This window comes from Hylobates moloch, unplaced genomic scaffold (genome assembly GCF_009828535.3).
Source record: "Hylobates moloch isolate HMO894 unplaced genomic scaffold, HMol_V3 SCAFFOLD_2, whole genome shotgun sequence".
In the NCBI taxonomy this organism is placed as follows: Eukaryota; Metazoa; Chordata; class Mammalia; order Primates; family Hylobatidae; genus Hylobates; species Hylobates moloch.
The window spans coordinates 165,827,029-165,852,979 of NW_026652277.1; the positions used below are offsets into that span (position 1 = coordinate 165,827,029).

Below are 25,951 nucleotides of genomic sequence, written 5' to 3' on the forward strand. Positions count from 1 at the left end.
CAATAAGCTCACACACGTGTAGCCTTACACACTCACACACCCTTACCCACATTCACACACTCATACCCTTACACTGCCAATCACACGTACCCTTACACACCCACTCTCACACCCCCTTACACAGCCACACACACACACCTTTACACACCCACACTCACACACATACCCATACACACCCACACACATGCCCTTATACACCCACATTCACTCTAGCTACACCCACACTCATATAGTCACCAGTACGCTCACACACTCTCTTGCACTCACATGCTGTCATGCTCGCTCACATTCACACCATTGCACACTCACATGCTCTCACACACTCTCACAGTGAAATCTGCACCTGCCACCACACTCAGGTTACGATGTGTGTTTCACTTTCAGCTCCTCTAAGGTTTTACTCACCCTGGCTCCACCAAACTGGATTTTACTATAGTCTATACTTAAATATTGTTCATCTCTTCTTCTACACAAAAGTATTAAGAATTTACCTGCCTGTAAGTTATTGGACTATCCTGGGCAAAAGCAAATAAAACTTTTCCTTTTCCCTTATTCGACACCCCGTCATCAGTGACCCCCACAACACAACCCCACCACCCTATCTGGCTTGGCATGTGATGCTTCGGGAAGGGCACGGGGTTTACATGGCTCCTGTTACCCTCTAAGCCTCAGAAAACATTGGCACAGGCAGAGAGGAGAGCTGTCATCTGAGTCTCTCTGTGGGATCCTGGGCTCTTAGGGAAAGGCTAGACAGTGAGGGGTGGGAGAGATTTCTGTGGCCTCCAAGATTCCTGGGAAGGCGAAGTCTGGATTTCCTTGGAGAGGAAGGAGGGTGTAGGCCAGCCACATAATTAGGGTGCAGTAGAGAAAGAGAAATCATTTCTTTTGGTGCTTCATCTGCCTCGAGGCTGCGTTTGCTCCACGTGGCCGCACAGGCACTTGCGTCTGTGCCCTTTGGGGCTGGCAGAGATGGAGGAGGAAGCCTTAAGCACCGTCTCTCCTGATTAGCGCTCCACGCAGCTCCTCTCCACAGCCCCTCCCACCCACTGTGTCCCATACTCAGACACATGGGCTGTGGGCACAGAGGGAAAGGGACCTTGGGAAGAATAGGGAGCCAAGCCACTCTTCACCCTCCCAGGTGGTCTCCCATAGTGGGGCACATGGGGACACGGTGGCTACTCACCCCCTGCCACTAAGTCCCACAGTGCAGCTGCGCCTGTGGTCAGATGTCACAGGGACACCATAGCACCCGTCGATTGTGTCATTTCCTTGCTACACGAAGGCCAGATGATGTCCCCAGAGGCTCATTGGCTTCCCACAGCACAGAGGGACCTGGCACTGCTACCCCAAGATGGAATTGTTAAAACTACCTCCATTTTATTTTTAAAAGTATGATGTCAATGCATAAAATAAAAATTGCTTTCTGTCAGATGCTTCTTTATTCAAGCCCCTAAAGAAACGTGTTCTTGCCTAAGACAGCTCATATTAAAATGTCTAAAGCCCAAAAGAAGTCTAATAAATTTCAGCTTTATGACTTTGTTTACTCTGGGTGTAGAAAAAGAAGTCTTTTATATGTAACCTAGTTTCCAGAGCTTCCAGGGTCAAAAGTTAACAAATTTGGGGAAAACAGAAGAGAAAAGATAGCATACAGTATTCTGTTTTCCTATTAAAATGAGGAAAACAAAGGAGTCATCAGAACTATAATTTATGGGAAAGTGTGCAGACATCCATCTGCTTTTATTGAAAAAATACCCTGCAGATGTTGGGCCTAATTATGAATCCTCCATTTTCTTGATGAAAAACTTTAGTGGCGTCTCAATCTCTGATCAGTAAACTGGGTGTCGTAGCACTTACAAAATAGAATTATTTCATTGATCTTTAGCCATCTATTATTTTTATGTAGATGAGACAGCATTCAGCATGAAGGCTGTTTATATCTGAATACTAAATGTTGGTTTCATTCCCACAGGTTCACAGCAAACAGGATTCCTAAATGCCATTAAGGACAGTCCTGCAAGATATCCTTTGTGATGGTTCTGTTTTCACGCTGCTAATGTGTTGAGTATCTGGCTGACCTTCTATGCGCACACCTCCTCATCTTCTGCCCTGGCCTTGCTTCTCATGTATCTTATTCCAAAGAACTCCCTCAGATTCACTGGCAGGAGTAGTAGCTTCTGACTACTTCCATCCCTGAGTGACTCAGCCTGTTTAAATCGAGGGCTAGGAAGCCAAGTATGAATTCTTATCCACCCCCAGAAATCAGCGTGAATTTGTGTTCAGTCAGGTTGGTTTGGGGAGAAGTAGGGCTGTGAGCTGCAACTGATCTCATTTTGATTGGCAGGTGGTCCACGCAAAACATGTAGGGATGCCCACGTGTGGGGTTGCGTCCTGGTATGCAGTCACCAGGTGAGAGTCCTCAGACCCCTCTGTATTGATTCTGTCGGGGGTTACAGTTTGCCATTCGGATCACTATATTATTTCCAGGAACAGAACACCCTTTTATAACCCTGAATAGATTAAAGATGGTCAGTCTCAAGTCATTTGGATTAATGAGGATGGTTTCCCATCCTCCCAAGCATAAATATGGGGATGCACCATAGTATTTTGAATCTTGAAAGAAAAACGTGTGCCCATTAAGTGCTTGAATGAGGTCCCATCCCTCCCAGGGGCCCCAGGCTTTAATACAGATGGGACCCCCTGACCTGGCTCGTCAGTGACCCAGTTCTCTTTCTTCCTCATATAATCAGGTAGACTGGACTTGAACTTCTCATTACTCTTCAGAGTAATTTCCGTCTTGAGGTACAGAATTATTCGTTTTTGTTTGTTTTGTTTTGTTTGAGACCAAGTCTTACCCCATCACCCACCCAGGCTGGAGTGCAGTGGCACGATCTCGGCTCACTTCAACCTCGGCCTCCCAAGTAGCTGGGATTACAGGTATGTGCCACTATGCCCGGCTAATTTTTGTATTTTTAGTAGAGACGGGGTTTCACCATGTTGGCCAGGCTGGTCTCAAACTGCTGACCTCAAGTGATCTGCCCGCCTGGGCCTCCCCAGGTGTTGGGATTACAGGCATCAGCCACCACACCCAGCGAGGTAGGGAATTCTTAAAGAATGAAGAACTTTAATATGACTTATGTATGTATCATGTTCTTCTTAAAGTCAACCTGCCGTGTCCCTGAGAACTGGTATGTGTGTTTGAGCAGGGGAGGGATTTCGATACATCTAAAAACAAATGTGTTCCTATAAATATATATATATATATGTTTCCATAATAGACGGTATCTCTTTTTCCAGTACCTCTGTGTTTGTGGGCAGCATAGGATGTTGGTTACAGGTCCAGATTCTATCGTCGACTAATACTTTTTAAACTCAGATCTGTACTGTGGATGGGGCCTGGGACATAAGGAAGATGTACAAAGGGGACTTGGGGGATAAATTCAACAGATAGGTCCTGTCTTCTGTTAATGATTTGGGAGGAAGTTGACTGGAAGGAAAGGTGGCCCGGGGAATGAATGAAATCTTCAGTACCTGTGCTGTTAGGGTCAGGTCCAGCGAGAAAAGTCCTCCTCCGTTCCTCTCCCCAACTCTACTAGGGGCGACATCCCCCCACTGTCACCTCTCTGTGCCCTTCTGTTTTCAGGGAACATTGCTTCCGCAAAGCTCATAGCCAAGCCACCTCTCCCTTCCTAAAGAAAAGGCTCGCCTAAGTCTTACAAGGAACCGTTTGTGTCATGAAAGCATGCTGGTCACATTAAGTTTTAAAAATGTGCCTCAGAACTGGCACTGGGGCCCGGGCTGCCAGCTGGAAGATTTTCTGAAGCCTCACATATGTGGCAGCTTCAGCCAACTCTCCCCAATTCTGTCCTGGCACCTGTGCCTCCCTGAGGCCCTGTGCGTGTGCAGGAGGCCTGGTGCACGTTTCAGACACAAATATCCATGACAGGAGTGCCTCTCGGCTGCGAGGGGGAAGCACTTCCTCGCTGCTGAGAAAGACCGACCTCAAAGCCTGGTCATTCCAGCTGCCTTGTGTCCGGCCCACTGGCAACCTTCTGCTCCGTGCGTGTCCCCTGGGCGCCACCCTTCAGGTGGAGCGTAGAGGGGCTGTGTGTGAAGTGGCCTTGTTGCTACCTGGTCTTTTTTTTTTTTTTCCTTAAACGGAGTCTCACTCTGTCGCCCAGGTTGGAGTGCACTGGCACGATCTTGGCTCACTGCAACCTCCGCCTCCCGGGTTCAAGCGATTCTCCTGCTTCAGCCTCCTGAGTAGCTGGGATTACAGGCGCTGTACCACCACACTTGGCTAATTTTTGTATTTTAAGTAGAGACGGGGTTTCACCATGTTGGTCAGGCTGGTCTTGAACTCCTAACCTCGTGATCTGCCTCCCTCGGCCTCCCAAAGTGTTGGGATTACAGGCGTGAGCCACCGTGCCTGGCCACTGTCTGGTCTTTATCAGAGCTCCTGACAGACCTCCCAAGTCATGCATCTTATCCCATCAAGATCCCAGAAGGGCTCTCATTAGAGACCAAGTAGGCAGTCCTGGACTGGGGTCAAATCTTTTAATACCTGCTCCATGGCAATTAATTATGAGGTCTGGAGTCATTTCTTAACCCTTTTGTGTCTCAATTTTTTGACCCGCAATAGTCAACCACTATGTACTTGACAATGATATGCTGACAAAGTCAGTTATTCAGGAAATATAGGAAAGACTCAGCTCCAAAGTATGACTTCCAGGTGTGGCCAGAGGGATTTCAAAGAGACTCTGCCACACGTCTGCACACTGCATGGTGTGGCTGCAGCACGCTCCATGGTGTGGCTGGGCTGACAGTCTGCAGAACCAGGAACACGGCATGCCCCGTAGGGGCACAGACCGGTGCTGCTGTTAGGAAGCAAGCGTGGCAGTATCGTGCTGGCCATGCCCGGAGCCCACAGCGGGAAGGAGTGCGGGAAGGGAAGGGAGGAAGAGAGATGCTCTTACTTATTCAGGCCAGAGCAAACTTTATTTTCCCCTAAAAATCATTCTCAGATGGAGGTGAAGAGTTTTCCCTATTGGCCCAGTTTTTGAAAACACGTAGAAGTCTCAGCCGCTGCCTTTCCAAATAGTGTTTCCTCATCTGGGTGCTGACTCTTTCCTCCCACAGCCAGACGCTCCCCCTTGCAGGAGTTCCCGGCACCTCCTCCACACTCAGGGGCGGGGGCAGCCACAGCCTGCTGACCGCACGCAGGTCCTAAAAACCCAGACGCAGGCCACACCTGCACCTCCAGCCAAGGCCTTCCAAAATGTCAGCCAGGGCGTAGCGCCTGAAAGCAACACACATCCCTCATCGCACAGGTCACTTGATGGATTTAAACAGACACACACACACACACAGCGCTGTCTATCCTTAGATGTGTGTGTATGTGTGTATTTTTAAGCCCTCATATATACATGTGTATATAGCTATAGACGCACACACACACATATATATAATGATTATATAGGGATATATAAGTGTGCGTGTGTCCACGCATCTGTATCTTTATGTCTATCAACAGGTACAGACGTAGACAGACATGTCCTCCCCAGAGTTCAGGTTGGAAATGCTCGCGGGATGCCCCGAAGGCCTTTGCTGGCCCACACCGCTCACAGGGAGGCTGCCCATCCTCACTTCCCTCCTGCTGATTCGCTCCCTGCTTGGTCTTGTGGCACCTCCATTATGGACCCGAGGTCCTTCTGGGCTCCTCCCTGGGAAAAGGAGACTTAACTCTAAAACCAAAATATCCCAGGGCAGCCAACAAAAAGACCCTGACAAAACCCCATTCCCCCTGGAGAAAAGCAGGGTCTAAAAGCAAGGTCCAGGAAGAGCCAGCAAAGCTGTTCCTAGCGTGGGAGAAGTGAGCAGTGTGGGCAGCACCCCAGCCTGGGTCTCCTTAATCCTTTCTGGAAGCAGGAGTGAATTTCAAGAACATCAGACACACACCCACACTGCGAAGCAAGGTGCTGGGTGCTTTAACGTGTAAAGCGCAGAGACATTTCTTGTGTGCCACTGATGCCCCTCCCCTCATCGATGCTGTGATTGCCTAAAGGTTCTGTGTTCCAACACGGTGCTTTCTGTTTGAAATATGTGCTTTGGAGAAGAGTTCCTCCTCCAGTGAGTCTATTAAGAAGTATTGCGCAGATGGATTTATCCTAAGTTTGTGTTCCGGAAGAGTAAGCATGTGTTGGGTGCTGCTGGATTGCCGTGTGTTTCTGAAAAAGCATTAGTTCTGGTTATTAGAGAACCATGTGCTGAGTAGGGCTGGATCCCATCAGCATACCTGTTGGTATTTTTGGTGCCTCTCTTTCCTCTGGACACCTGTGGCTTTGGAGGTGGCATGGGGATGCCAGCGGGAGCTTATGTGGTGAAGCCCTGCAGCTCCCGAGGAAGAGTGTGCCAAACTCAAGGGCCACTCAGGGGTCTGGCCCGCAGAAGCTCTGGATCACAGTGACTGGGAGTGCTAGAAAGGAAGATGGGTCCTGCTTGTCAGTGTGGTGGGGGATTCTAGCGTTAGAGAAATGCTAAATTCAAGACCTCCCAGCCCCTTCCACTGCTGAGTTCTTGAGAGCTTGAGAGTGTCTGTTGGGGTGGCTGGTTTATGACGGATGAGTTTGATCTGGGGCACACTCATAAAAGCTGTCCTTTGACTGATGGCAGAGCTGCCCACGCTTCGTCCTCTCCAAATCTGTACTCCATCCAGAGCAAGAATCTGTAAAGTCCCTAGTTTTTAAAACTGAAGGAAGTTTCCCAGCTGACTTGCCTGAGCACAGGACTGGAGTCTAGTGGAACCTCTGCAAGTGACCTCTGCAGGTTTTCTCGGGCAAGACAATAACTTGTATTTTCACATTTTCAGTGACCTCATATCTAATTTCCTGACCATGCAATAAAAATATTTTGATGAGAAATAAGGGCACAGGCAAAGGTTTCTCACAGCAAATTTACTCTGAAAAATATCCAACTAAAAACAGTGTCATTGAGGAAGCGAGAGAGATTAGAAACAAAAATGGCTAATAGACAACCATCCAAGACACCTTGGCAGAAATATCAGTGTCAATGATGGAGACATTGATACACTGAAAGCTCTTCATCAGGCCCACATAAAACCCAGCAGAACTTTAGGAGAAAGGAACCGAGTAGCTTCTACTGTAAGTAAGCCCGGACCGGGTGGTATCTAGTGCCAGAGTGTGGCCAGCCCGGGAGGAGAGGGAGGGAGGAGAGGGAGATGGAGTCAGGGGAGTAGAGGAGGCCCTAGATGGCTGTGACAGAATGCCTGACTCATTTTCAGGTGCTCAGCAGGCCCCTTCCCAGTCTGCACCATCAGCCCTCGCAGGGGTGAGGGATAGGGCAGGGTGCCTGCTGCCGGGATGCAGCCTTGGAGGGTGCACTTCTGGCTCAGAGTCCATAGTCGGTTCTCCCTCCCTCCCTCCTCCTCCTACTCCTTCCTTCCCACCTCCCATTGCCTGCACCAAACTCCATTTCCTCCTCTTCTTTGTATCAGAGAAGCAGAGGCAGTGGGGAGGGGCCTCTCAGGGACTGTGGCCGTGAGATGGCTGCCCTGTACCACGGACAAGAGCCCTCTGGCCTTCCCCAGGGACACAGATGAATGGAGAGACTTCTCAAAAAAAAAAAAAAAAAAAAAGGACTGGGCCCTCTGTCCACACAGCCAGGCATGTTCAAACAAAGGAGATCCACTCAGCAACTACTTCCTGTAAAACCATTCTACTCAACAGCCACCATGGGCAAAAGCTGCCAGGTCACAAGGTGGAGAACCCTCCGCCTGGGCCCTGGAAGGATGAGAGCGGGGAGACGGAGCAAGCGCACAAACGCACCGGCTCGTCCTCTTCTGCCAGCATCTGCTGCTGCCCAGATCTGGGTTCTCACTAGGATTCCTTATGCAGAATAAGGCTTGAGTGCCATGAAAAAGACATAGCCTGTGCTTGGGGTGGGGCGTCCTGCAGCGACATCAGGAGAGGCAGTGGCAGGGACCTCCGTGCAGGGCTGTGGGAGATGGGTGGGTTCTAGGGGGGGACATGGAGGGAGAGGTCCCAGGCAGCGCCCACAGCCTGAGCAAGGCCCAGAGGATGGTGCCAGGGGCTATCAGGAAGGGGCAGCCCATCTGCAGGGCCATGCCTGGGGGAAAGGGTTGCACTGGAAGGGGGATACAGCTAGTGCCAATTTGGGGAGCAGTGGTGAGTTCTGTCTAAGATATGTTTACAAAAAGAACCTAAAAGATAACACACATGAGTCTCCCCATTGGCCTAGAGTGACCTGAAGGTCCTCTCTTTAGTTACCTGCATGTAATATGGAAGGAGGGAAAAATCAGCTGCTTGTCAATGAGAATGTCTCAGCCTCATAGGAAGTGTTACCTGTCAGGTGCCTGTCGGGGAAGCCACGTGGTGATGCCGCCTTGGCTTCTCCGATTCACGGAGGCCGAAACCCTCAGAAACACCTGCTGGGGAGCCACAGGGGCCCTGGGCCTCCCTGAGGAAGACCCCAAAAGGGAAAGCTCTGCCCATCAACACTCATTTCAATGTAACATAGCATTAACATCCAATTAAAGGGATTACAGCCATTTTTAATCATGACTTATTGTTCAGCTCTCTTAAAATGTGGAGGGTTTTCTGTGGTTGGTAAATCAAATGTTGACTGATTCTCCATTTGCAGAGGCTGTGACAGAAAGCGTTTTCATCCCCAAGTTGCATTCACTGGACACTGACCCATCCGAAAGGCACAGTGGCCTAATATGCATCGTCCGTTTTAATGGAATTTGGTAGGAGGCTCCAGGTTGGCCCACAGAAAGGACACCACAACGGGAAAATCACGAAGGCAGCACAGGTCTTTTCTAACTTGTCCGTGCTGATACCTACTGATCCTCAGAGGGAACCCAGAAAGTAGGTAGGACAGGCGTCCTTAGGCTGCTTCCAGCTGCAGCTGTGCTGAGAAGTTAATGACTTACTCAGGGGTGTCCGGAGCTGGAGCCCAGTTCTCCCGACTACCACCCTGCCTCCCTCCAGGGGACTGAGATACTTCCTGCTGCCCCTAGCCAGCCCGACTGAGGGAGAGTCAGGAAGAAAAAGCATCAGATTGTGTCTCATAAGACCACAAGGTGGGAAGGAGGTTGTTTGTTTTTTCAAAGCACCCAAGTCCTATGAGAATATATTCTCATTGTAAAAAATCCCCAATGGTCCAGAAATACAAGAGCGAAAAGAAAGTGTTTCCCTTCCTCCGTTGCGCTGTAGGAATCCTTGCCGGCTTTGATGTGTCCTTCCAGATGGTCTTAGAGTTTGAACACATCCGTGTGCATCATACACATATGCTGATATGGGGGTGGAAGGACTTTACCTAAAAAAGACCCTTCTTTTTGCATGGTCCCAAAATTTGATTTTTTAAAATATTTCCTGGAGATGTTTCCATGATGATACATAGATCTGCCTCATTTTTTTTTTTAACTATTTCATAGAATTCCACAGTGTAGGTGAACTATAGTTTAGTCTTCTGTTGATGGATATTAGATTTCTTAATTTTTTTTTACTGTTCAAGAAATGAAGTGAATTTTCTTCTGTGTATCTCTATGTGCACATATTACTGTGTCTCTAGGATTGACAATGGATGTGCCATCTCTGAGTTGAAGGGAAGCACGTTTAAAAGTCGATAGGGATGCCAAATGCTCCTCTTAAGAGACTGGACAAGTCTGTGCTCCTGTGTCCCCACACCTTTATGGCACTGGCTGTGAACAGTCTTGTCATTTTGGCCAATTTGATGAAAAGGAAAAAAATTACATTGTTTTAATTTCCATTTTCTGGATAATAGATTGTACCTCTCTTTATGCTCATGGGCCTTTTTTTTTTCTTATCACAATATATGCCAGTACATGTCCATGTATCAATTGAGTTATTTGTTCTTTTTCTATGAACATGTAGGGGTTCTTTATGTTTCTCAATAATAATAATAATCTCTTAAGTACCCTTTGCCAATCTCCAAATCCAACATTTACCTTTTAACTCTACTTTTTTACACGAAAGTGTTTATTAATGAACACAATCTGTCAATCTCATACTACATGGCTCCTCGGTTTGTGTCTTATATCCTTACCCCAAAGTTACATGAATGTTTCCTTAATTTTCCTCAAATACCTTTATATTGTGTTTCTTACGTTTAGTGCAGTAATTTATCTATCAGATAATTTTGTGCATGTGGTGCAAGCTGAAGTTCTAGCTTTATTTTTTCTAAATGTTTAATGAAGTGTCCCAACACCACTTACTATTTTACTATTCTGTTCTAGCAGGTCTCGAACTTTTTGGTCTCAAGACTCCTTTACACATAGAAAAATTATTAAGACCCCCCAAAGAGCTTTTGTTTGTGTATATTTTGAAGATAGATAGATGATAGATAGATGATTGATAGATAGATGATAGATAGATAGATAGATAGATAGATAGATAGATAGATAGATAGATAGATAGATAGAGTTATTTATCATGTTGGAAATTACAACTCAAAAAATTTTAAAACACAAGAATGCACAAACCTGCATTGTATTTGAACGAGAGTAAGGACATCATCTCCCTGGCCATTCTGGTATCTGGGAATTCTGGACATGTAACATATGTGGTCCCATGATCTCTCACCTTTTATGATCCTCCAAATACTGACACATCCTAACCATTCTGCCCCCTGCACAACCTTCTTCCCTTATGTACCTTCCTGCTGCAAACAGAGCCCCTATTCCCTTAGGGCAGGAAGCTGGTCCTTCCCTTCCCTGTCTTGTCCCCAGTGCAGGGCTGGGTGCGTAGACGGACACAGAGCCTGCACTTCTGGGATTAGGCAGGAACTCGAGAGAAGGGTCTCTGCAGAGCAGTGCTTGTCAGAGTTTTTCAATTCCATAAACATTTAGTGAGTACCGCAGTGTGCAACCTCTTAGGCTAGGGCTGTGGGGAATGTAAAGCCGTCCTTCTGGCCACAATGGGGACAAACTCTTTTAGCAGGGGTTGTGGGGGAGACAGAGGTGCAGCAGTAGCTGCTATGATTTGAAACCCATCCTTGCCGGGCGCAGTGGCTCACGCTTGTAATCCCAGCACTTTGGGAGGCCGAGGTGGGTGGATCACGAGGTCAGCAGATCGAGACCACGGTGAAGCCCCGTCTCTACTACAAATACAAACAAAAAATTAGCCGGGCGTGGTGGCGGGCACCTGTAGTCCCAGCTACTCGGAGAGGCTGAGGCAAGAGAATGGCGGGAACCCGGGAGGCGGAGCTTGCAGTGAGCCGAGATCGCGCCACTGCACTCCAGCCTGGGAGACGGAGCAAGACTCCATCTCGAAAAAAAAAAAAAAGAAAAAGAAACCCATCCTTGATGCAGTAAACAGAGTCCCAGCTGCTTATGAAATTGGCTCCCAGTAAAGTTGGGTTGTTTCATCGTCTCCTTTCTCTTTCTAAAAAAAAGACGGTAAATGGGTTTTGATACCTTTAAAAGAAATTTCTATTTCTTGATCTTATTATGGCATAGATATTTTCAGCATATAGCCAGTGGGCCAGTAAGGAATGTGTGTCTGTATATTTGTATCTGAGTCTGAGAGTGGATGTGAAAGGGAACAAACCATGTAAGCTGCCACAGGTTCACGAATCCTGGAGAAGCAGGAGGTTGGGGTAGGTCTAGGGCCACCTGCCCCTTGGCAAGAATTAGGAAAGGGACCAGCCTAAGACTCTTCTGTCATCCCAGCAGAGCAGACTTCCAGCATTCAAGTCCTAGCTCTGCTATTTCTCAAGCAAATTACTTCATTGCTTTCTGCCTCAGTTTCCCTGTGTGTTAAGGGGGAGTCACGCTTCTCCCTGAGTCTCCCTGGGTCACACTTCTCTCTGGGTTTAAGCAGAACAGGACCTGACACACCCCAGTGATGCCAGCCATTGTTAAGAATGATGATGCTGATGGTTCCTTGAGACCTCCTGAGTCAGCTGGGTCCCAGGGTGTGGGTAGTGCCAGCAGGCTGCATCTTGCATCTCGCTTCCTACTTTGGATTCATGTCATTTTGACACAGCTGCAAGCTGACAGTGGAACTGCATTCGACAATTTACAAAATGTGTCTAAAGCACATGAGATATTAATAGAAAGGCTGGCCGGGCATGGTGGCTCACACCTGTAATCCCAGCACCTTGGGAGGATCACCTGAGATTGGGAGTCTGAGACCAGCCTGGCCAACATGGTGAAACCCCATCTCTACTAAAAATACAAAACTTAGCCAGGCATGGTGGTGAGCACCTGTAATCCCAGCTACTGGGGAGGCTGAGGCAGCAGAATCACTTGAACCTGGGAGGCAGAGGTTGCAGTGAGCTGAGATCGCACCACTGCACTCCAGCCTGGGCAACAAAAGCGAAACTTCATCTCAAATATATACATATATGTATGCTGCATTTTTTTATTGTTACTATAAACGTTTAGAATTCTATATCCACTGGCTATGATACCTGCCGATGAGGGTAATGAGCATAGTTGACATGTCAAAGGAGCTGCAGCCACTTTCAGTCTGGGATCCTCACTGTTTGTACATGCCAGGTTTCATATGGCTCATACATAGGAATGTTATATGCATTTTGACTTTGCCATCATTCTACCTGGATCATAAACTCTTGGTGACACATAAGTATTTCTGGGATTGCAGTTTGGCTCTTCATGTATTATTCAGTAAATAAATCTTGTTCTGTTCTTGATTCTTTTCTGCCTTGGCTATTTCTTGTTTCCATTCCATGTGTCCCCTGCTCTTTCTGTCTCTTATCTTTTCCTTGTAGCTGGTCCAAACCCATCACTAGTGTCTAGTGTCATCTCCCTCTCACACAACCCAGCTTTCCTGACTCAGTCTTCCCACTGGCTCCCTTATCGTGTTCCGTGGACGCTACTTCACCTCTTCTTTCCAGCCAGTGCATGACCTGAATCCCAGGGGAGTTGCCTCCCAAGTCTGTCCCCTCCTGGCAGGGGAGATGTGGGTGGAGAGTGGGGCCTCTTTAGCCCCGTTCTGTGGGAAGGCAGTTGAGAATGAGACCATCTTTGCTCCCTGGGCCACCATCCATGTGTCCTCATGTGCACACAGAGCCCCCACCATAGCCAGTTGCCCAGCAGGGGTTGCCTAGGCTGGCGGCAGCTGTGGGTAGGGGTCTGCTTTCCTGTGTCTCTCTGGTCCCCTACCACTCCCCGCTACTGTCTCCTTCTAGAGCAGACCCAGTGGTTTAGTGCGATGTTGAAAGTCAGTCAACAGGTAGAAGCCCATTCACTCCTGTTTTATGTGCAGCCCTGTGTGCCCAGATGGTGGCATTGGTTAACCATGGCACAGCAGACCATGGCACCGCACTGGGTAATGTGCTCAGCCCTCTGGTCTAAAGATGAATTATCTCCAGTCTGGAGAAGATCATCACTGACATGTTCCGGCATGATCTATATGGCATTCATCCTCGGAAACATTAGGAGAGCAGGCGTGTTTCTTTCTCCAGCCTGTAATGTATCAATAGCGGATGCCAGATGTATGTGTAAACTCCCAGACCCAAGATGAATGGATTTTCCCCCTGAGAAATATCTATATCGTGTAAATAGAATGTTATAAACATTTGTGGGACAGAAAAAGTCTCTGGCCTTTTCACATTGCCACACTCTCGGGTGATGGATCTGATCTGCTGAAGAGCACCAAGCTTTTTCCCTTTGTGTTGGACACGTCTTGTGGAACTCCTGACTTCCTCTCTCTCTATGTCCTGCGAGAACTCGTGGTTCCCAGCTGCCTATCAAGCAGCTGAGGATGGCCTTATAGGTCAGGGGTTGGCTGAAGGGCTGAGAAAACTCCCCCAGGTAAAAATGCCCCTCACCCTGATGTCACTCCGAGAAATGCCACCGCCGGTTCAGGGGCTTATTTTCTCCTTCTTCCCCTTCTCTGTAAGCAGAGAAGAGGCCGTCCACTGAAGCAGAGGGCTTTCTGGGCCTCAGAAGCCATTCTCCTCAGGGGAGACGCCTGTTGGCACTGCAGTCCTCAGCATTCAGAAGCCAAAATTAGAGTCTGTGATTGATGTGCGATTCAATATGTCATCCTTTCACCCCGAGCCTGAGCCGCAGCCAACTCAAACTAGTGTGTTTCCTGATCAGGATGCCACAGTCACTGGCTCCATAGTGAGGCACAGAAAAAGGTGAAGTTCAAGTAGAAGTCAGAGGAAAGAAGTGGGTAGGTGATGCCCAGGGAACCCTCCAGTCATCACGGAGCCACAGAGGCTGCTCCACGCCCGGGCAGGTGACGCGCCCTGCCCTGACGGAGGCCTCCATCTGGTGAGACAAAATTCCCGGAAAAGCAGGAAGCAAGGCAAGGCCGGGTGAGAGAGAGGCCAGCAGCTAGAGAGAGGCCTGTGCCCGGGGGTGTGTCGGTTCCAGGCCTCCATCACGTCCACCGCTTGCGCGGTCCCTCACTTCCGCTTGCCTCCTTGACGCGCGTCACTGTCCTGGAGGCTGTGGTGTGCTTCTTCTCTGTCTGGTCCATCGTTGGCCTCTCAGGATTCCACACCTACTTGATCAGCTCCAACCAGACGACAAATGAGGACGTAAGTTCCTGACGACACGGGACAAGGGCGTGTTCTTGGGTTTTGGGCAATGGAGGAGAAAAAGGAAAGAAAAGGTTGAGCCCAGCTTCTCCCATACATCCCGTTCCAGATGTGAGCCCTCGGGAACAGAGACGGTGCCGTGGAAACTTCTCCACATGCCGTTCTGCACGTTTCTCTACTGGGAATCTCTACGTTCTCTGTTTTTCCAACCACATCCATTAGATACTAAGATTGGCCAAGCAACACCCATTTCTGGCCCTGAAGAGAGTGTTCTTTCTATTCCTTTGAAATGGTTTCGTAAGCTTCTTATCACACTTCCCCTGGTAGAGACCATGGCGGGCCAACATCTTGGAGTGAACGTTCGAGTCTGCCTTTCATATTTAATGTCTCTGTGGGAGGAAATTGCCCTGACCCCAAATTTAACTTTTTTATCCAGGATTATCTGCCTGTACTTAATACAGATGGAGAGGAAGTATGAAAATAGGAAACAAGGCCGGGCGCGGTGGCTCACGCCTGTAATCCCAGCACTTTGGGAGGCCAAGGCAGGCGGATCACGAGGTCAGAAGATCGAGGCCATCCTGGCTCCACTAAAAATACAAAAAAATTAGCCAGTTGTGGTGGCAGGCGCCTGTAATCCCAGCTATTCGGGAGGCTGAGACCAGAGAATCGCTTGAACCTGGGAGGCAGAGGTTGCAGTGAGCTGAGATCGCACCACTGCACTCCAGCCTGGGTGACAGAGCGACACTCCATCTCAAAAAAAAATAAAAAAAGAGGAAACAACATGTTAGAGAATGTTTCCAGAGCAGCGTGGTCCTCTTTGCTCTCTATACTTAGATTTCGATAGAAGTCTCTATCCACACGTGAATTAAATGTCTCAGGATAGGTCCAGTTACCTTAAACAAAAGCTTGAGAAAATAGGTTGTGATAAGACACATGAGATAAGAGAATATTAATACACTTATTTGTACTTGGTAGCTACGAATATTAGAATATGCAAAGCAGACCATTTTGGTCACAAGAAGAGGCTGAATTATTTCAGTCTGTAAATTAGCAATTAGGGGAACCATTTCACCTGCCATTCATTTAATTATTATTTAGGGCACTAAATGTGAGTATGAAAGAAATCTCTGCTGGCTTATATGAGATGGCGTTTTAGTACCATGTGGTAAAATAAAAGATCATTGTCCCTGAGAATGTTATTCTTTCCCTAATCTAACCTGCTGTTTTAGGACATTTCCAAGTTTGGAGTAAATGCCCGTTTTCTTTAAGAAAAATACCTCCATTTATTTGGATTAAAGATGATTTGCATTCCTTATGAGCCTCTCATGGTCCAGCTCACCTCAACTGTGCGTTGGTGTGAAGGATATTGCTTGTTACTGACTTTCCTTTTCTTTCAGATTAAAGGATCCTGGTCAAATAAAAGAGGTAAAGAAAATTACAATCCCTACAGCTACGGAAATATCTTTACCAACTGCTGTGTTGCCCTGTGTGGGCCCATCTCACCAAGGTAAGACTCAGGACGCATCGTGCTCTTTAACAGACTTTGTAAAATCAAATGCCTCGGCCGTTAGCACAGGCCCCCCGCCCTGGTGGAATGGGTCGCCGCCACCATGTGACCGCTTTGTGCCGCGTGGACACGGCCTTCATGAAATCGAGATCTGGCTGTTTGTCATGTCACACTTCACACCTTTTTTGATCTTCAATTGAATCTGTGTCTGATTTGGGGGAAATTTCCTAAAGCCCAAAATAGAGACAGATGCCTGTGGCCCTGCTAATGACTCAGGCCCTGCTAATGACTGAAGGTGCGTGCAGGGAGCTGTGGTTAGCATCGTCAAGGAGACAGGACGCATGTGCAGGAAGGAAGCAGCCAGGAAGCCTGAGGAAACCAGTTTTGAAAGTTGATTTGCACACAATAGAAATGTTCATAGGGAGAAACCCACATGGGCCGCAGTCATTGAGACTGTGGTTATGGTAATAATGACGATGACACGAACCATGGCAATAGCTGACCTTTACTGAATCTGTGTTAAGCTCTGCTCTAAGTTCTATACCTGCATTAGCCTTTTACAAGCTCACTCTGAACCTATGGGTAGGCACCGTTATATCCCATTCTGTGGATGAGGAAAGTGAGGCACAGAGTTTAAATAATGTGCCCAAGATCACACAGCAAGTAAATGCCGGCTAGTCAGGATGCACACCCAGGCCACCCAATGTCAGAGCCAGTGTGTGCCCACTGAGGCATGCTGCCTCCAAGTCAGAGTGTACAAGTTCAAAATACAGATTCTTTGTGAGTTACACCTATGGAGAATATTCTCAACTGATAAATCAAACCATGATCAACAAATAGATATTGCGCAAATCTACCTGGTCTCTAGAATGAGTTTCCAACTTATTACTACTTCCTACCTTTTGGTCTCTAAATGTGTAAAACAGGGAGAAACGACAAAAGCCACCGTGACTGTGTCCAGGTCAGACCCACTGTGCACCCAGACCTTACCGATGTGCGCTTGTGGAATGCAAACTTCATTTGATTATCAGCCTCAATGAGTCCTCATTAGAGAGGTAAAAAGAATTCAAGAAAAAAAAATCCAAGCATATATTCCAAGGCCACCTGTGCACTGGCATTGAGTTATTACTTTGAGTCATCGTGGTGCTACTGCAAAACTAGAACTTGATCATTTTCTAGCGTTAGCCTAGAAAGTTGGGAGCCCAGCATGCCACTGTCCTCCTGAACTAGGGGTCCTCAGGGCACCCCTGACCTCCTCAGAGGCTTAGAAAGGGCACGCGAGGATCCTGGGTTGGAGGAGCTGCTCAGGCCACAGGGGTCAGACATGCCTGGGCAGGTGCCAGCTCCTCTTGAAGAAACCTCCTGACTCACCCAGGGATGCTTCTAGGAGCTCTTTAGGCAGAAAGTCTCTCAGGCAATGGCTTGATTTGTCACAGTGTCCATAGTGCTTCCCACTGGCATGTTTGTGACTAGCAGGGCAGGCCAGGAAACAGTAAGAGCCAGGGAGAGCTGGCCTCTTTCCCCCGCCTGCAGTGCATGTGTGGCTCTAAGAGAGGATGCCGAGGCCTCAGTTCTGCCCAAACCTCCCTTCTTGTTCCCAAGTCCTTCATCTGCATATGGCACGGCTTTATGTTGTTTAGAGACCACAAACTGTCACAACCAAAATTATTTCCACCACTGGGTTAAATGTGCTGTTTTGGCTGGATTTGGGCTGTATCTTTTCCAAAATCCACATTCCTCTGGGTGGGGCATTTCTTGAGAATGGTCCTACCCTGAGAAGTGTTTGAATCATTTGTTAAAAGGTAAACTGAAGGACATTAAATATTGAAGAGTGAATTTGAACAGACGGCAATTCATGAATCTGGCAGCTCCAGACTTGAAGCGGTTTGGGGCCGCACTGAAGGGGCACCGGGGGAGGCTTTTATTGGGTGAAGGTAGAGCAAGGCAAATAAGACATTTGCTTTGTTAAAGTGGGGCCGTAGCTTTCCTCGGGTCATTCTGGCGCTTGGGCAGGGACATAGGCCACTCATAGGCTTCCGGGCTGGCCCCAGGCAGATGTGAGGGGGTGATACCTACCTTTGCCCCTCCCTCTCGTCCCCTCTTGCCTTCCCCTCCCTCTGTGCTACCTCGCCCCAGCCCCTGTGCCCTTAAGTGGGCCAGGGCCTTCCCGGGCATCTCAGCCAGGCCTACCCGCTGAGAGTGTGCCCTGCCTCAGACCCACGTGCCCAGACCCCTGTGCTTGAGTTGCCCCTCATGGGTTCTTAAACGGTGCCATGCCATGCAAATAAGGCAGAGAGAGTCCTTGTGTTCTCCTTTGGGAGTCTGCTTACCAAGAGTTCAGAGACCCACATTCGGTTCCTGCAGTGTCACCAGAGGCGGGGATGGCAGCTGGCTGGGTATGGCCAGGTTTGGGGGAAGGAGTCCTCATATAAGCCTGGCAGGAGGAATGGAAAATTGGGAACACAGAAAGGCCCAAGGAATGGTCAGTGTCACACCAGACTTGGGCCGGTTCTGTGGGTCATGTGGCCACCATTGACTGCACACGTGCTGTGGAGCCAGCTCCGTGCCAGGCGCTGGGGGTGCACAGGAGAGGGACTGGCTCTGTGCCAGGCGCTGGGGTTGCACAGGAGAGGGGCTGGCTCTGTGCCAGGCGCTGGGGTTGCACAGGAGAGGGGCCGGCTCCTGGGCAGCAGGGCCCGGAGCACAGTGAGGTGCGTGGGCTGCCCAAGAGTAGATCTAAGCTGTGATCTCTCCTAAGTGTGAGAAGGAGTTTGGAGGAGGAAGGGGTGGGGAGGAGCAGGGTTTTGAAAGACAAAGGGGGCAGCCTGTGCAGGGATCCGAGGGTGAGGTCCTGGCTCATCAGAGGAAGTGCTGAGGAGGTTAGTGTCAGGAGCTGGGGGCGAGGGGAGCCGGGCTAAGAGGTGAGACAAGACAAGGGGCGAGGCCAGGTGAGGAGGAGAAGGACGGGCAAAGCCTCGTTGGGCTGTGTCCAGAGCATCACAGCCCTGGGAGCCCAGCTGCTACATTAAACAGGCTGGACGCGATGGGATGCTGGCCGAGAACGCTTGATTTTTTTCTCCCTGCTGTCCCTTCAGACTCTTTTGATGACCTAGTTCTTTTTCCGCTCCTGGATAAAATCCCCTGCAAGCCCCTTAATTTCTCTTGTCATTTTTTTTTTTTTTAAAAAGAGAGCAAGAGAGAGCACGTCAGGGCACTTTGCCTCCAAAATAGTGTCATTTCAGTGCATCAGAACTGCCAAGTTCATTGACAGTTAACACTTCCCATCCCTTTACCCGACCCTGGTTGGGAGGACTGTGGGGATCTCTGTTCCCCTTGAACTCTGCCCCCACCCCCGCCCCAGCTAGTCCCGTCTCCCCACCAGCTTGCTGGCCAAGAGTGAGGAGGGGATTTGGGGCAGGGGGTCCGTGCTGTTGGTCCCCCACCAATGCTCTAACCTGGTGGGGTCTGAGAGCGCCTGACTGAGAGTTTCCTCTGAGGACCCCCCATCGCAGTTCCCTGATGGAGGCAGGGCCTTTTCTCCCGAGAGTCACTCACAACAGCCACTGCAGCCCCGGGTGGGCCCCCGGCCATGAGCCGTACACAGGCCTCTCTGTAGGGCTCCCTCTGCGGCTCTCTTGGGCTGAGTCCTGTAGTAGTTTCTTAGGGCACTGCAGTCCAACAAGTGCCATGAAATGGGAGGGTTAAAACAACAGGAAGTTGTTCTGTTACAGTCGGAAGCTCGAAGCCTTAAATCAAGGTGCCGGCAGGGTTGCGCCTGCCCTGAGGCTGGGGAGAACCCTTCCTTGCCTCTTCCCGGCACCTGGTGGGGCCATCAGCCCTCCACGTTCCTTGGCTAGCATATGCTTCACCGCAGGGTAGCCTCTGTCGGCCCATGGTGTTCTCCCTATGTGTCTCTGTACCCTCACCTGGCATTCTCTTCCCACCTCTTTCTCTTCTTATAAGGACACCACCCACATTGGACAAAGGCCCACCCCACTCAAGTGTGACCTCATCTTAACTTGGTTACATCTGCAGAGACCCTACTTGCAAGTAAGGTCACACTCGCAGGTACCAGGTTAGGACTTCATATCTTTCTGACAGTTCAACCCGTGACGTTCCCTCAAGACCTCTTTTTTTTTTGGAGATGGAGTCTCACTCTGTTGCCCAGGCTGGAGTGCAATAGCATGATCTTGGCTCACTGCAACTTCTGCCTCCCATGTTCAAGCAATTCTCCTGCCTCAGCCTCCCAAGTAGCTGGGGTTACAGGCATATGCCACCACGCCCAGCTAAATTTTTTGTATTTTTAGTAGAGATGGGGTTTCACCATGTTGACCAGGCTGGTCTCGAACTCCTGACCTCCAGTGATCTGCCCGCCTTGGCCTCCCAAAGTGCTAGGATTACAGGCGTGAGCCACTGCGCCCGGTCCCTCAAGACATCATGACACTGGCTCTCTCCCATGAGATCCACACCTGGACCTTCACCCAACCCCAGGTCCCCCCCAGCCCCATCCCTGGCTGTCACCCGCACTAGAGGGCAGAACGCGTTTCTCCAAGACAGTCTTCTCTGCTCTTTTCCCCTCGGACCCTTTGTACCTTTGAAGGGAGGGTTGCAAAGCTGGTTTGAGAACCCCCTTTGACATCCTGCAGAGGAGGTCAGGCACTTTTCTTTGAAAGGTGGAGATTCTTGTTGCCTGTTGTTTTTTCTAAACCTATGGAGTGTTCAGCTGGAACTGAGGCGGAGAGTCCCATTTGAGAATCCCGTCACAAGTGGTTTTTCTGGCTTATTGTTCTGCCACTTGAAGACCTGAAGGCAGTAGTCATGAGGTTAACTCCCGCGTTCCACAAGCTGGACTGACACGTAGGAGGCCCTGCTTTCTGAGAAAAGCAGCCCAGGTAGTCAGTCCTCAGAGGCGGGGATGGGCGTGGCCTCTGGATACACTTTTGTAGTTTGCAAAATGCAGAGCCCCTGGGGAGGATTCTGCGCTGTGGGTGTGCCTGGTCCCACACTGTGGGGGCTGCTCCAGGGATACTCACTTATTAGCTGAACCGCCTGTTGCTCCTTACACTTCTGCACTTAGACTCAAGGTCAATGCTGAGCCTTCACTGGGGAGAAAAAAAAGGCAACTTTACCCCACCTTCTAATGAGCCCAGCACCATAGAGTACAGAAACAGATGCCTTTAGAAGCACTACTCAGAAACTTGTCTGTGGGACAAGGGACCTGTTTTTATTCATTCCATCAAGAAGAATTTTGCTCAGCACCTGCTGGGTATCAGTCTCAGAGATACAGATATTGACGGCCTGCCGGTCCTTGCCCTCCACGCTGTGACAGATGTGGACGAGGGGCTCTAATCCCCATCTGTGTGTGCCAGGCACAGGGCCAGGTACCATGGGGGGCCACAGGATGAAGACTCTGCCCTTGGGAGCTTGATTGCAGGCAGAAAGCGATGTGTGGGGCTGAGAGAATCAGAGAAGGGGAGAGAGGGGGAAGGGGGCTAGCGGCAAGAGCAGGGGCTTTTGAACCTGGCCTTGAAGAACGGAGAGCAGAGGGGAAGGAAAAGTGACTTTGGGAGAGAAGGGGGAAGAGTCCAAACAAAAGCACAGAGATAGCAAAGCAGAGTGCATGCCGGCGGGGCTGCGGCTGTGTTCCCACGTGGCAGGCGGTCATTTCCCACGTGCTACGCTGGCACTAGCAGGTACTCGAAACACGTTTGCTGAGTGAATGTAGTAAGAAGATGTGCAGTTGAGGCTGGAGAGGAGCGCTGGAGACAGATGGTGACAGGTGGGGTGAGACCAGCTTAGAGGCTCCCGCAGTTGGTGGACAAGAGGGAGATGCTGGCATCTGAGCAGACGGCAGGCCCTTGGCCTGGCGAGGCAGGCCATGCCGCAGTCATGTTTAAAGGGAGAAGGGACAGAATTTGGTCACTGATTATACACGAAAGTGAGGAGAGGCGTAGTCTAAGGTGCCTGAGGTGGGCCTGTCACGGGAAGAGGGAGCCCTGATGCGGAACCTGAAATAGTGCTGCTGCGTCTCTGGCTTTTTATTCACTCTCTTCCTCCTGTGTTTTCTTCTCTCTCGCAGCCTAATTGACAGAAGAGGGTACATCCAGCCCGACACACCGCAGCCAGCAGCACCCTCCAATGGCATCACCATGTACGGGGCCACGCAGTCACAGAGTGACATGGTAGGAGGGGGGGCCACCGCTCCCTGCGAGGGCTTCCCTTTTGCTTGTGTGCTCACTAACAGGCCACCAAGCAGCCTTCCTAGCAAACCTCCCCAGGAGCGGGGGCAGCCCACAGCCGCCCACCCCATGACTACCGCGCTCAGACAGGAGGCAAGGCGTTAAACTAAGGCAGTAGCCAAGGAAGCGTATGGCCACTGAGTTTGATGTGCTTGTTCACAGTTGCGCAGGGGAAGTCCACACACGCGATCCCTCTGTCAAAACAGCTTGAGGCACGTGGGTGGAAACCCTCTTATACAGGATCAGGCTGTTGTTTGAGGGATGAGACACACATCCCAGGCAGGGCTGGGCTCATGATCTTCCATTTCCCTTTCCGTCCCTTGGTCCCCATCTGTACTGACCCCTCTTCCGCTTCCTGAAGCGTGTAGTGGCTGGTGCTGCCGGTTCCCCTGCTTCTACCCAAAGTCTGGCATCAGCCCTGTGTAAAATAGTGCAAACGATCAGACCAGGTGTATGTTCACTCGCCTCAAAACCGACCAGTACGTCTCCAGAGCGTGTGCACGTCTCATGCTTTCTTCGACGGGTGGACATGCTTTGCTTCCAGTGTGTAGGTTTCTAGCGTGCAAGTGGAGATCTGGGGGAGGGGGCAGGAGTCGCTCATGGACACCAGGAATCCCAGCCTGGCCTGGTCCTGACCATCAGTGTCTTAAGATTCCCTAGGTGTCTGGAAGGCAATGGCCTCTCTTTATTTGGAACAAATCTCCCTAAAGTTAGAAGTTCCATGTTCCTGCAGAGGACCTTGTCTTGTGGTGGTCCTGCGCTATGTGCTCTTTCTATAGCTGAATCACCCACTCCAGAGCGTCCATGACAGATCAGAGACCTGACTTTCAGGTAGACTGGACGTGGGCAGCAGCCCAGAACACCTTGCTTCTGGGTGCAGAGAACTGCAGGGTGGAAGTTGGCAGCCTCAAGACAGTCCTGAGGCTGCCAACTTCCACAGCTGCGTGAACTAGACTCAGCCCCCAGCAGAGGTGGCTGGGGTTTACGTGTTGGTGGTGGTGGTGTCTTGTTTGTATTGCTTTGCTCTGCTTTACTAATAAAGCATTTTCTCTCTCTCTCTTTTTTTTTTTGGAGACAGAGTCTCGCTCTGTCGCCCAGGCTGGAGTGCAATGATGTCAGCTCACTGCAACCTCTGCCTCCCAGGTTCAAGCGATTCTCCTGCCTCAGCCTTCCAAGTAGCTGGGACTACAGGTGCATGCCACCATGCAGGCTAATTTTTGTAGTTTTAGTAGAGACAGGGCTTCGCTATGTTGGCCAGGCTGGTCTTGAACTCCTGACCTCAGGTGATCCACCTGCCTTGGCCTCCCAAAGTGCTGGGATGACAGGCGTGAGCCACCGTGCCTGGCGTGTTTTCTTTCAAAGCAAATATATTTACTTCAAGGTCCTTGCCGCTCCACTGTGTAAGGGATTTGGGGAAACAGCTTATTTGGTCATAACTCATACACTCAAGGGACGCTTTAAGGGTCACTCCCCCGTATTTTTCAGAAAAGGAAACTGAGAACAGAGGGAGGAGGAGACAGCCTCGCAGGAAAGGGGATTACATTCACGGAGATCAGCTGTGTTTAGGGCGCGTGGTGGTCAGCACCTCATTTAACCCTAAAGCAACAGTGGGAAAAGGGGACACTTGTCCCCACCTTTTTAAGTAGGAGAGATTGATCATCCATCTGCCCAAGGGCACACAGACACTAATGTGTGGGTTCAGAACTAGGCCGGTGACTCCAGTGCCCACGTTCGCTTCTTCTACTGCATGCCCGCAAGTGCACGGGCGTTAAAGACCAGGAGATCTGTGCTCAGAGGCTTTCTGCACGATTCGCGGGTGCACAAGAAGTGCCCTGTAAGGACAGAGCTCACCAGAATTCTGGCCACAGCATACGTTGATCATTTCTCTGATGTGTGCATGTGCCTACACACAATAGCCTCTCATTCAATCAGCCACTCTACCTGGGTTCCCTCTGTGTGTTGAGGACTAGACTAGGAGCTAGAGATACAAAGTTTGTGGGGTACGGCTCATTCACCTTCAAAGGGGTCAGCAGTCAGGGGGCAGTATGTGAGCAGATACATGAAGAAAACATTAAGAACCTTCACTAGAATTGACCACTGATGGCAAATGTCCTTGTCAAAACCAGTGGACTTACGTTCTTACCCTGTGACCCCCATAATACTGGGCTCACCAGGTTCTGCAGGGTGCTGATCTCACCAAGCTCTACGCTTTGTTGAGATTAAGAAAATTAACAAAGGCTGTTTAAAGGTGCTCTCTCACCAGGAAGCCACTTCAGGTCAAGACCAGATGGGACATAATTCATCAATTCAGCAAACAGTTATTGAGCACCTACCCTATGCCTCTGTGACAGGGAAGGTGGCTTTAACCATGGAAATGGGGAGGTCGTTTTACTCCATATGGCAAATCAGATTCCCCTCTGGAGTCCATTCATTCTACACCTGCACCAAGACTCTGGACATGGCAGAAATGCTAGGGTTCATTTGCCTATTCCTTTAGGAGTCACCTTCCAACTAACTAGTACTGCTGAAGGCACCGGGCTGTGATGTTGTGAGGGTTGTTGGAAGAGGACACTGCAAAGGTTAAGAAGCCTGTCGCAGTGCAGCAGCTGCCTCTTGGTCACCCCTTATCACTCAATTCAGTGTGAGGCTACTTTTCTTTTCTTTTTTCTTTTTTTTTTTTGAAACAGTGTCTCACTCTGCCGCCCAGGCTGGAATGCAGTGGCATGATCTCCACTCACTGTAACCTCCGTCTCCCAGATTCAAGCCATTCTCCTGCCTCAGCTTCCTGAGTAGCTGAGATTACAGGCGCCCGCCACCACACCCAGCTAATTTTTGTATTTTTTAGTAGAGAGGGGGTTTCACCATGTTGGCCAGGCTGGTCTGAAGCTCCTGGCCTCAAATGATCCACCAGCCTCTGCCTCCCAAAGTGATAGGATTACAGGCATGAGTCACCACGCCCAGCCTGTAAGGCTACTTATTAAGGCATCTGTTCATCTGTGGGCTTGAGCACTGTGTCAGGAAGCTTGAAGATACCAAAAGAAAAAAAAACCAAGGCTCCTTGCCCTCCTATTCTCCACTGTGACTGAGGATGAGACAGTCTGAACACCCCAGGAAAGAGCTGCATGCGACGTCACCATGCCACTGAGCACCAGGCAGATCAGGAGGAGCTCTGGACCCAGAAGCAGAGCCTCTTCACTGCTGGCCTCAGGCTGATGGCATACAGAATCATGGCGGGATTGAGTGAGGACCTGCGGCCCTGGTCACCTGCCCAGGCTGACAGTGCCCTCTCTGCCATGCACACCTCAGTGTAGGTGGCTTCACATCTCCTGCAGCATCTTCTTGCCATCCATACACACAAAGGGGAGAGAGTATCATTTTTTTTAAGACAGGGTCTTGCTCTGTTGCCCAGGCTGAAGTGCAGTGGTGAAATCTCAGCTCACTGCAACCTTCACCTCCTGGTCTCAAGGTGATCCTCCCACCTCAGCCTCCTGAGTAGCTGGGACCACAGGCATGCGCCACCATGCCTGGCTAATTTTTGCATTTTTTGTAGAGACAGTTTTGCCATGTTGCCCAGGCTGGTCTCGAACTCCTGACCTCAAGTGATCCACCTGCCTCAGCCTCCCAAAGTGTT

At 49.8% G+C, this 25,951-nt stretch overlaps 1 protein-coding gene across 3 annotated transcripts in view; it reads left to right on the plus strand.

Annotated features, from left to right (window-relative positions):
* ZDHHC14 (zinc finger DHHC-type palmitoyltransferase 14) overlaps positions 1–25,951 on the plus strand; it is a 316,034-nt gene that overhangs the window by 269,052 nt on the left and 21,031 nt on the right. For all 3 annotated transcript variants that reach the window (XM_032161220.2, XM_032161211.2, XM_058435626.1), the window contains exons 5-8: positions 1,970–2,018; positions 14,472–14,574; positions 15,972–16,081; positions 22,161–22,263. In XM_032161220.2, coding sequence (XP_032017111.1) covers positions 1,970–2,018; positions 14,472–14,574; positions 15,972–16,081; positions 22,161–22,263 — 365 coding nt within the window. The remainder of the gene's footprint in view (positions 1–1,969; positions 2,019–14,471; positions 14,575–15,971; positions 16,082–22,160; positions 22,264–25,951) is intronic.